Genomic DNA, 12,621 nt, shown 5'->3' with positions numbered 1-12,621 from the left:
CAAAAGTAATTGGCTAAAGAAATAACTGTGACATGAGCTAAATGGTTTAGAGCAGCAAGTGATTGGGAAGCTGGAATTAGCTGCCTGAGAGTATGGCAGAGGTAGGTTCAATTCACTTTTGGACTGGTCCAATTATCAACATTTTCTGATGAAAATAATAGACAATTTATATTTTATTTTGGTTTAATCAATTCCACTGAATGCAAGAAAGGCACTTAAAATGGCCAATCATAAGTTGCTAAGGTTTAAAAAGCCCATCCTCCACTTGTGATTGCTAAATAATCTGTAACTAACATTTCAAAAGTAAGTACTACAAAGAATGCTATTTAGACTCCTAACAATGGTTAATTTTGTTGTTGACAGGAAGAAAGCAGTAAATTTCACTAGAAATGTACAATTTTGATAAACAGAATGAGCCACATGCAAACATTAATGGGTAGTAGATAGCTTTGTTGGAGAATTGTTCTAAGTGAATTCTGGAAACAAAATCATAGGTTTGCAGCAATTACATTGTGTTGTCATGTACCTCTACAAAGTTATTCTGCTCTAACAGGAACAGTAATCTCTTTGATTTTGTTATACTGCAGTTCCCCAACTACTGGAGTGAACATGCTTTAGGCAACTACAATATTTTAAACAAATTACATGATAATTCTGAGCACAAAAGAGAAATTCTTGCAATAGCTGCTCACTGCCATTTCTCTCTAGATTTGATGTATTATGACTAATCATATAGCATAGAGATATGGAACATTTTCCTCGCTATAGTAGTGCAGGCTGTTGCGAAGTGCTTCAGAATAGATGTTGCATTTTCAGAGAAAAAGAGAGAAGTCAAATGTCATAGTATTTGTGAAGAGTGTAGCCAATGATGAAGAAACAGTGTGAAATAAATCACTTTATTTCCACTAAGACTAGTCATATAACTTATCACTGAATCACACAATGGTTGGAGCACAGGAGGTGGCTACTTAGTCTGACGTGTCTGTGTTGGGGAGCTATTCACCCCCTGCCATGCCCAGCTTTTGCCATGTAGCCTTTCACTTACTGTCCTTTCAGAGACCAATCCCATTTCGTCTTGAATGCTTGAATTGAATGCACTCTGCCCTACTCTGAGGCCACTCATTCCAGCTCCTGACCAATTGCTGCATGAAACCATTTTTGCTCATATCACTCTCATTTCTTCAGCCAATTACTTTCAATCTGTCCTTAACATTTGCATCAATGGGAATGGGATAGATCTTGGAGTTTAAGGATGAAGAACATTGTGCATCTGTAAAGAAGTAGGAGTCGCTATACAACCTAAGTTAGTTGCTTGTTCGTTTGTGTGTGCATATAAATCGTGCAATGAGTCTCATTTCTTTACTCAGCGAGTCGTGAGTTCGTGGAATGCCCTGCCAGTAGCAGTGGTGGACTCTCTCTCATTATGGGCATTTAAACGGGCATTGGATAGGCATATGGAGGATAGTGGGCTAGTGTAGGTTAGGTGGGCTTGGATCAGCGCAACATCGAGGGCCGAAGGGCCTGTACTGCACTGTATTCTTCTATGTTCTATGTTCTATGGAGGCATCTGCACATTTTTTTAGCAATAAAACAAGTTTTTACAATAAAATTGAAAAGGTCTTAAAAGACTCAGCAAAACAAAATTTTCATCTATTCTCCAATATTGTATTTATAGTTGTATAGTTTTGCAGTATACTTTACAATTTCACTTCCTGAGAAAGTACCCTCTATCTTAAATCTTTAAGTTCAATACAACTGATTCTTCACAGTCATTTTCCTGTGAACTGTGAAGGCTTCTTACTTGAGTACTCACAAAACTTAAAGCTGACACTTTCTCACTCATTTAATAATCTGCAAATTTCTACCCAATCACTTTTGTACTTGCTCAAATTAACTTTGTACAAAGATAACTTATTTCTTGATGTGTTCTTTAGATTAGATTAGATTACATTACATTACAGTGTGGAAACAGGCCCTTCGGCCCAACAAGCCCACACCGACCCGCCGAAGTGCAACCCACCCATACCCCTACATTTACCCCTTACCTAACACTACAGGCAATTTGGCATGGCCAATTCACTTGACCTGCACATCTTTGGACTGTGGGAGGAAACCGGAGCACCCGGAGGAAACCCACGCAGACACGGGGAGGACGTGCAAACTCCACACAGTCAGTCGTCTGAGGCGGGAATTGAACCCAGGTCTCCGGCGCTGTGAGGCAGCAGTGCTAACCACTGTGCCACCGTGCCGCCCACTGGGCAGAATATAAGTTGCACTTCTGACCCCACTCAGGTCTCCTCAAAACTGCTCGAAAACTTTCATTCTCTGCTTTGGATAAAATTAATCCTGACCCCAAAAGACAAACAAATTAATGGCCCTCAAGTTTTCACACTCTGGTTGTAAATCTAGCACAAACAAACCAACATTCCAGGGGTTCTCTGCTCTCTGAGACAAACTAAATTTAGTCATAGTTCTGCAAACAGCAATTGGCCGAGTTACTTTTCAAACAGTTCACAAACGTAACCAACACTCAATGAGAGAGAGAGATAGAGAGAGAGTGATGGCAGAATTTGGTGGTGCAAAAGAATCTGGTACATGGGTCACAAAACGTTAGCATTCAGGTGCAACAGGTTATCTGAAAGGAAAATGGAATGTTGTTTTTTATTGTAGGGGAATGAAATATCAGAGAAGGGATGTTTTGCTACAAAGTGCTGATAAGACGACAGCAGGGGTACTGCATACAGTCTGAACTCCTAACTACAGAAAGGACATAATAGCATTAGAAGCAGCTCTGAGAGGGATTGCTGGGATTAAAGAGTTATATTATAAGGTAAGGTTGGATAGGTTAGGCCTGTAGCCATTGGCCTATGAGTGGTGATGTTATTGAAACCTATATGATTCTGCAGGGACTCGACTGAATGAATTCTCAGACGACTTTTCCCTCATGAGGAAGTTTAGAACTACAGGACAATTTTTTTAAAAAATGGAGTCTCCATTCAGATAGATGAGGAGAAATCTTTCCTCTCAGTGGGTGCTAAACTGTGGAAAACTCTTCCCAGACAGCAAAGGAGATCAATGATTGAATACTTTTAAGGTAGGGTTATACTGAATTCTTGACCGACAAGTTAAAAAAGAAGACAGCAAAGTAGAGTTGAGGCTGCAGTCAGACCAGAGATGATTTCATGAAATGGAAAAGCAGGTTTGGAGGCTGAATGGGCCACACCTGCTCCCAGTTTGTTATCTTCATGTGAATCACACAATGGCCTCCACCCACAAATACCTGACTTCCTGCAAGCTCAAACTTTCTTCAAACCCATGCCATTGACATATGTCTAGTACCCTGCAACTGCAGCCATCCTGCTCCATTCTCTCCCTGTCACTCTCAAGCTTCCTTTCATTTCTTTCAACAGCCTGTTTGTTCACCCCAATCATCTTGGAGCTTCTATTCATCACCTTTGAACCATGGCCACTGACTCCCGACCTTCCAATTCTCATCCTTGAACTTTCTGCTGTCATCCTGAAGCCACAATCCATCATCCTCGCCCTTCCCTGTATATCCCTCAACGCTCCATCAGAATTGGCAGAGTCGATTCTATGCTCCATTCTCTTTAACAGGACTTAGCAGATAGATCACGGAACAGGCCCTTTGACCCTCGATGTTGTGCTGATCTTTTATCTGACTCTAAGATCAAACTAACCCACATACCCTACATTTTACTATCATCCATGTGCCTATCCAAGAGTCACTTAAATGTCCCTAGTGTCTCTGATTCTACAAACATCGCTGGTAATGCATTCCATGACCCACTACTCTCTGAGTAAATAACCTTGTCTGATATCTCCCCTAAACCTTCCTCCAATCACTTTAAAATTAGGTCCCCTCGTGTTAGCCATTTTTGCCCTGGGAAAAAAGTCTCTGGCTATCCAATCTATTTGTCCCTCCTATCATCTTGTACGTCTCTATCAAGTCACCTCTCATCCTTCTTCGCTCCAATGAGAAAAGTCCTAGCTCCCTCAACCTTTCTTCATAAGACATGCTTCCAAGTCCAGGCAGCATCCTGGTAAATCTCCTCTGCACCCTCTCTAAAGTTTCCACATCCTTCCTATAATGAGGCGATCAGAACGGAACACTCTGTAGAGCTGCAGCATAACCTCGCGGCTCTTAAACTCAATCCTCCTGCTAATGAAAGCCAACACACCATACACCTTCCTAACAACTGCATCAACTTGAGTGGCAACTTCGAGGCATCTATGGACATGGACCCCAAGATCCCTCTGTTCCTCCACAATACCAAGAACCCTGCCTTTAACCTTGCATTAAAATTTGACCTTCCAAAATCAATTACTTCACATTTTTCCAGGTTGAACGCTATCTGTCACTTCTCAGCCCAGCTCTGCATCCTGTCAATGTCCCATTGCAACCTACAATAGCCCTCCACATTATCCACAACTCCATCAACTTTTGTGTCATCAGCAAACTTACTAACCTACACTTCCACTTCCCAATCCAAGTCATTTATAACAATCACAAACAGCAGAGCAATGCTCTTCTGACTCAAAGTAAAGGGCAATACTACTAAGCCACAGCAAGGAAGACAGAGACACAGTGAGAGAGACAGCTAAATCGACCTAAACAGTTAGAATGTGAGAGAGACTGAGACACTCAGAGTCAGAGAAAGAGTAACAGAGAGTGATAGAGAGTGAGAGAGAAAAAAAAAGGAGAATGAAAGACAGTGGGAGAATAAGACACAGAGACAGAGTAAAAGACAAACAGATTGTAAACAAGCAAGAGAAAATAAATAAGAGGATGTCAGGAAAATAAAAGGAAAGTTTGACAGAGAGAGAAGGGTGATCAAAGGAAGAATGAATGAGAGATTTGGTACTAACTGAGTGTGAACCAAGGAGAATGAGGATGACGTCGTCCAGTGAGTTTATTTTGTCAGGAATACAACCCGAATGCAGTGAACCTACACCATAGTGAGCATCACAACCAGTTTCAGTCTGAAGTCGAGAAGCTACAGGTTTCTCACCGCACACTGAGCCAGTGCTGCACTGATCTGGCTGACATCCTCCAGAGTTGTGACCGTCAGAGAGATCAGTGCTCGGGTTATATTACTACGGATGGTGATTCGGTCCTTCAGGTCTTGCTCACGGTGCCTGGAGCACTGAAAACAAAATGAAAACCAGAAATCTGAAATCCCTGTTCAACCAGAACACTATCACACAGCAAAGCATGCTCTCTACTTGCTCCTTGTTGAGCTGGACTTTAAATGTTTTTACCAAGTTGGTTATAGAGGCGAGGCAGTGGAGTAATTGTAACTGCAATGAGCTACTAATTCAAGAACCCCAGAGCAAAGTCCTTTTAGAGGGTACAAGGAAGGCTCAAAGAGCCATAGAGATTAAGTGATTCAATTGTTAGAGAAATAGACAGATATTTCCATGGTCATAGAATCCCCAGAGTGTGGAAACAGGCCCTTTGGCCCAACAAATCCACAACAACCCTCCAAAGAGTATCCCACTCAGACCCATTTCAATACTTTACTTTTACCCCAACTAAAAAATCCCTGAACACTATGGCCAATTCACCTAACCTGCACATATGTGGATTGTGGGAGGAAACCAGAGCACCCGACGGAAACCCTCACAGACATGGGGAGAATGCGCAAACTCTACACAGACATTCGACCGAGGCAGGAATTGAACCCAGGTCCCTGATGCTGTGAGGCAGCAGTGCTAACCACTGAGCCACCATGCTGCCATGAATAGTCATAGTTGAGAATCCAGGATGGTGTGTTGTCTCCTCAATGTCAGGGTTGAGGATGTGACTGAATGGCTGCAGGTCCCCTGAAAGGAGATGGGTAAACAGCAATGTCCGTCAACACATCGATACAAATGATACAGGAAGAAAGACGGATGTGGTCCTGCAGCCAGGATTTAGGGTTCTACATATGATATTAGTAAACAGTATCTCAAACATTTCAAATTCTGAATTAGCGCCAGTTCCACGTGTGAATGAGAATAGAGTAGGACAGCGCAGTTAAAAGTTTTGGATGAAAAGATGGTGCAGGAGGAAGGCTAAGATCAATCCCCTGACGAGATAATTTGCTAGGGCTTTCGCGAAGCATTTAAACTAACCTGTTCCAGGTGTGGGAACCAGGAGTTCATATAGCAAGGGAATATAAAAGTGCAAAGAAGAAGAAGGCATTTGGTATGCTTTCTTTTATTGGTCAGAGTATTGAGTACAGGAGTTGGGAGGTCATGTTGCGGCTGTACAGGACATTGGTTAGGCCACTGTTGGAATGTTGCATGCAATTCTGGTCTCTTTCCTATCGGAAAGATGTTGTGAAACTAGAAAGGGTTCAGAAAAGATTTACAAGGATGTTGTCAGGGTTGGAGGATTTGAGCTATAGGGAGAGGTTGAACAGGCTGGGGCTGTTTTCCCTGGAATGTCGGAGGCTGAGGGGTGACCTTACAAAATTATGAGGGGTATGGATAGGATAAATAGACAAAGTATTTTCCTTGGGGTCGGGGAGTCCAGAACTAGAGGGTTTAGGGTGAGAAGGGGAAAGATATAAAAGAAACCTAAGGGGCAACCTTTTCACACAGAGAATGGTACGTGTATGGAACAAACTACCAGAGGAAGTGGTGGAGGCTGGTACAATTGCAACATTTAAGAGGCATTTAGACGGGTATATGGATAGAAAGGGTTTGGAGGGATATGGGCCAGGTGCTGGCAGGTGGGACTAGATAGGGTTGGGATATCTGGTCTGCATGGACGGGTTGGACTGAAGGGTCTGTTTCCATGTTGTGCATCTCTATGACTCTATGACTCCATACCAGTGTCTCAAACAGTAAGGTATTGGACTTGTGATAATTTCCTACAAGGCTTATGGGGAATCATTAATTAATCTTCTCACAGAGTTCAGAGTATGAGTTCCCTTGGTAACAGGCCGTAGCCCACTCATCTGGAACTCACGCTCCCGGCCTTTTATAAAGCAGATCACCTCTTCCGTGGTTATGTTCGAGCCCAGGTATCCTTGGAGAAAAAGCACATATGCCTATCAACACTCTTGATGCCATTAGGGTATGGTGGGCACCTCAGAGGATACAGTGCTTTATTTTCCCCTCCAACTTCATTTTGATTTAGCCCTTTCTCTCTCTCCCTACCTCCCCCTCACATTTGATGATTTGCATTAACTGTAACGAGCTTTGCGTATAAACACTCAATTGGCTACATGGGTGATGTACTGGTGGCAGTTCAAATGAGTTGGAGTGATTTAATAATGGGGTAAATGCTGTTCAGTTGTGTGTATTAGCACTTCTGGACATAAAAAAATAAGCAGAGTCAGGGATGAGTCTGCATAATTGTCTGTCATGGGATACGTACATCATGAGTTGTGACTCTATTTCGGTATTCAACAAATAAAACGATATTCCTTTCCAGTCAGGCTTCCTGAGTTATTACAAGTTGGATTCAACATTAATGGGAAAGGGATTAAATCGAATCTAGTGTCATAATAAAGATAGTCAATACATAGAATGTGTTTGATTAGATCTTCTGAGTTACTGAACTCAAATGGAAATACAATCTTGTTTACTAACAGAGACTGGCTTCAATGAGGGCAATCCTGGGTGTTTTGCTGATTATATCCAGTTTTGATGCATTATAAACGATAAGGAGGCCAGTGGATGTAGATAAATGGCAGAATATACAGATTAGGTGACAATCAATTTGGAGAAATGTGATATATTCCAGTAGGAAGAACTTAGAGGGTCAATTCTAACCGGTGTGCAGGAGCAGAGGCATCTGGGCATATATGTGGTGGCAGGGCAGGTGGAAAGAACAGTTAATAAAATATACAGTATGCTCAGTTTTATTAATAGGGACTTAGAGTTTCTGTGTCTGGGCACCGCAGTTTAGGAAAGTGTGAGGATTTATAGATGGTGTAGAAAAGATTCACGAGAATGATTCCAGGGTTCAGGAACTTCAGGTACATGGATAAATTGGAGAAATTGGATCTTTTTACCTTGGAGAAAAATAGGCTGAGATGTGTGATCGCAGGATTCAAAACCTTCGGGAGTAGCAGGAAAAGTTGCCCTTGAGAACTGTGTGCATCCCTGGGAGACAAGTGATTGGAAAAAAAACATTCATGTTTTGGAAAGAGTGAATCTCTGAGAAGCTGCTCCCCCAATCATAGAGTTCATTTCTGGAGGAGCAGGAAGAGAGTTAGAGAGGGAACCTGTGATTGGCTGAGCAGCAATGGAGGGAGAATGTGGACCTATGACTAGAGGAATGAGGTTACAATGCCAATAGAGATTTATAAGGTTTTGAAGCAGCACTGGGGGATAAGTGATCTATTTCCAATTCAAGCACATTTTTTTAGATGAGAAATGGCTGAAGGAACTTAACTCTGGCTTGAACAATGATCCCTATGGAAATCTATGATTTACTTAAAGTCATTTCACTTAAAGTAGTGCTTTACAGAAATAGAATCTGACCTTTAATTGAGAATTACTTGTAATGTATAATATATTAGAACACTGTTGTGTATCTTTGCGCAAGTTAAGCTTTTTTTAAAATCTCAATAATGATAAAAAAAATTAGTGCTCTTGAGAACTGAACTCTTATAAAAATATAGCAAGTAAAATGTCCCTCACTACTTTAAGTCCTCACCTGATTGAGAGCAGTGATGAGAGTGACAGAGTATGGGATCACCTCACTGGGATCACCCTGTTGAACCAGGCCCCACAGCTCTGATTGGCTCTTGTGTCTCAACCAATCAATGACACTGTATGATCCCAGGAAGAAATCTGGCATCCACACTGTCAGAGTTCTGTCAGATGGGCAAGAGTGAGATGGTTACGTAGAAACATAGGAACACATAGGAATTAGGAGCAGGAGTATCCAATTCAGCCCTTTCTGCCCGCTCCATCATTTAACATGATCATAGCTGATCTTCTCAACTCCATTTTCCTATTTGCTCCCCCATAGCTATTTATCCCACTTTTTACCAGAAACGTATGTATTTCTTTCTTGAATCTATTGATTGATTCTGCCTCCACTGCACTCTGCAGCAGCAAGTTCCACAGGTTCAGAACCCTCTGAGAGAAGTACTTTCTTCTCATCTCAGTTTGAATCTCTTACTCTACATCGACAACCTCTTGTTTGAGACTGTCCCACAAAGAGGGAACTGTCTGTTCAGTGTCCACTTTATCAATCCCCTTTAGTAATTTTTATATACCTTGATCAGATTCCCCCTCATTCCTCTGAGCTCAAGCAAGTGCAAGCCCAAGGCATTCAACTGCTTCTTGTCTGACAGCCCCTTCATCCCTGAACTGCTTCCAATGCCATCCCATTCTTTCTCAAGTAAGGAAACTAAAGTTGGACACAATATTCCAGGTATGGTCTCACCAATGACTTTTATAATTATAACAATACCTCATTACTTTATAATCCAGTCCTTTTGAAATAAATGCCAGAATTCCATTTGCCTTTCTTATTATACCCACTTCCTTGCAATTCACACACCAAAATGCCTAGATCCCTCTGCATTGACACGTTTTGAATTGGCTGTCATTTAAATCATAATTTTCCCATTTTTTGGCCAAAATATACAACCATGCACATTAAACTCCATCAGCCAGAATCTAGTCCATTCTCCTAGCTGATCAATATAAACATTTTATCTCCTCATCTCTGCCTGCTTTCCCATTTATTTTATTATCATCTGTGGATTTTGCTATATTACACTCTGTCCCTGGTTGCAAAGAATTTATATAGATTGTAAACAATTGAGGTCCAAGAATTGAAACCTGCAACACCCCACTAGTTGCAGTTTGCCATCCCAAGAAGATCCATTTATCCTGACTCTCTACTTTCTGTCAGCTAATCCTCAATCCAAGCCAATACTCTACCCTTATCTCCCTCGGATCTAATCCTTCAGATCTGTGTATTATGCGGTACCTTGTCAAATACCTTCTGGAAGTCTAGATATATCACATCCACTGGATCCTCATCACCCACATTGCTAGTTACATTCTCAAAGAGCTCCAGCAAGATTGTCAAGCACGACTTGTCCTTCATAAAACTTGATGACTTGAGCTTTGATTTTTCAAGTGTTCAGTTATCTCCTCCTTTATGACTGACTCCAGTAATCTTCCCACTACATAGGTCAAACTAACTGGTCTAAAGTTTCTCACTTTGTTCCTACCTCCTCTATTGAATAAGGGTGTCATATTAGCATATTTCCAATCCACTGGTACCTATGGTTGGTCAGAAAATATCAGCAGCTGTCACATCTGATATTGTGATTCTGTGTCATTGAGATTCAAATGCAATTATTGCTTTGTGTTGGCTCATTGATGTCCCTTCAGCGAATCAACACACTAGCCTCCAAATCCACACCACCTTGCTCACTCCTAATGCCTTCCAACATTGACCAATAATCCAAACAAGATATAAAGAATGACTGCAGGTGATTTACTGATGCTGAATGAGAGCCGAAAACTCAAAATCTGGATTAAGGAGGATTTTGAAAAAAGATCAGCACATTTATTCATCAATAATGCATGCCAGGAGGCGGAGATGGAAGTGAAGTTGGGATTTACTCTCAGGTCTGATGACCCTCAGGGCCATATAGCTTGCTGAAAGTTTAATTGCCTTGCTTTGTGGGTCAGGTACTGGAGGGTAGATGTTGATGGTAGAAGTGTCACACGGTGAGGAGCCAGTCAATTCAGGGGAAAGAAAGTTGAAAGAAAGCTATTGTTGATCTGGTTAAAACGCATTTGATGTTGCACCATCCTGTAAAATAAAAAACTTGGATATTCAGCCAATTTGGAGAAAAAAAACTAACATGTGAGCACAGATTTATCTGTTTATCTGCTTTTAAAAGTTCAGTTCACAGCTAGCAACACCATTGGGACCATGTCCAAACTGAACATAGCTACATAGAAAATAGGTGCAGGAGTAGGCCATTTGGCCCTTCGAGCCAATAACAGCATTAAATGATCATGGCTGATAATGCAATCGCAGTATCCCATTCTTGCTTTCTCTCCATACTCTTGACCCCTTTAGCCAAAAGGGCCATGCCCAGCTCCCTCTTGAATCTATCTAATGAACCGGCCCCAACAGCTTTCTGTGGTAATGAATTCCACAGGTTCACAACTCTCTGAGTGAAGAAATTCTTTCTCATCTCAGTCCTGAATAGCTTACCTCTTATTCTAAGACTGTGATCCACTGGTTCCAGACTTCCCCAACATCAGGAACAAAATTCCCTGCATCTAGTCCGTCCAGTCCATCCGGATTTCATACACGTCTGTGAGATTTCCACTGATTCTTCTAAATTCCAATGAGTACAAGCCCATTCAATCCAACTTTTCTTCAGTCCTGCCACCCCTGTTAATTTAGGGTGTAGGTTTGCTCGCTGAGCTGTAGGTTTGATATCCAGACATTTCATTACCTGGCTAGGTAACATCATCAGTGGCGACCTCCAAGTGAAGCGAAGCTGTTGTCTCCTGCTTTCTATTTATATGTTTGTCCTGGATGGGGTTCCTGGGGTTTGTGATGATGTCATTTCCTGTTAGTTTTCTGAGGGGTTGATAGATGGTATCTAGATCTATGTGTTTGTTTATGGCGTTGTGGTTGGAGTGCCAGGCCTCTAGGAATTCTCTGGCTAGAACAAACAGCCCTACTAACTATCAAACCAAAAATCTGGGTCCGCTACGTAGATGACAGCTTTGTCGTCACAAAACGAAATAAGATAGAAGAGACATTTAACATCATCAACAACACCCTCACATGCATAAAGTTCACCGAGGAGGTAGAAACGACAACAAACTTGCATTTCTGGATCTGGTATTGTGCAACGAACCAGAATTGACAGGGACCTCGAAGTGAAGGAGCCATTGGGAAGTAGTTGACCATAATACAATAAGCTTCAATCTGCAATTTAAGAGGGAGGGGGTACAATCGGAAGTGACATTATTTCTGTTGAATAAAGGGAACTATGGAGCTATGAGGAAGGAGCTGGCCAAAGTTCAATGGTGCAATACCTTAGCAGGGATGACAGTGGAGGAACAATGGTGGATACTTCTGTGTATAATGCAGAAGTTGCAGGATCAGTTCATTCCAAAAAGGAAGAAAGATCCTAGGAGGTGGCATGGGTGGCTGTGGCTGACGAGGGAAGTTAAGAAACATATAAAATTAAAAGAGAGAAAGTATAATATAGCAAAGGTAAGTGGGAAAACGGAGGACTGGGAAGCTTTTAAAGAACAACAGAGGATTACTAAGAAGGAAATACACAGAGAAAAAATGAGGTACGAAGGTAAACTGGCCAATAATATAAAGGAGGATAGTAAAAGTTTTTTTAGGTATGTGAAAGGCAAAAAAATGGTTAAGACTAAAATTGGGCCCTTGAAGACAGAAACAGGGGAATATATTACGGGGAACAAAGAAATGGCAGAAGAATTGAATTGATACTTCAGAGCTGTGTTCACTGGGGAAGACACAAGCAATCCCCCTGAGGTAACAGTGGCTGAAGGACCTGAACTGAAGGGAATTTATATTTGCCAGGAATTGGTGTTGGAGAGACTGTTAGGTCTGAAGGTTGATAAGTCCCCAGG

The 12,621-nt window shown here is 41.7% G+C and overlaps 1 protein-coding gene across 1 annotated transcript in view; it reads right to left on the bottom strand.

The window, feature by feature from the left end:
- The window catches only part of pkd1b (polycystic kidney disease 1b), a 205,610-nt gene that overhangs the window by 135,364 nt on the left and 57,625 nt on the right, over positions 1–12,621 (bottom strand). The window contains exons 14-15 of the mRNA XM_043715206.1: positions 8,675–8,834; positions 5,031–5,165 (exon numbers count right to left, since the gene is read on the bottom strand). Coding sequence (XP_043571141.1) covers positions 5,031–5,165; positions 8,675–8,834 — 295 coding nt within the window. The remainder of the gene's footprint in view (positions 1–5,030; positions 5,166–8,674; positions 8,835–12,621) is intronic.

The sequence above is a fragment of the Chiloscyllium plagiosum genome, chromosome 24, assembly GCF_004010195.1.
Source record: "Chiloscyllium plagiosum isolate BGI_BamShark_2017 chromosome 24, ASM401019v2, whole genome shotgun sequence".
Lineage (NCBI taxonomy): Eukaryota > Metazoa > Chordata > Chondrichthyes > Orectolobiformes > Hemiscylliidae > Chiloscyllium > Chiloscyllium plagiosum.
The sequence above is the reverse complement of the archived record's forward strand: the minus strand, read 5'-3'. Positions and strand labels throughout refer to the sequence as shown.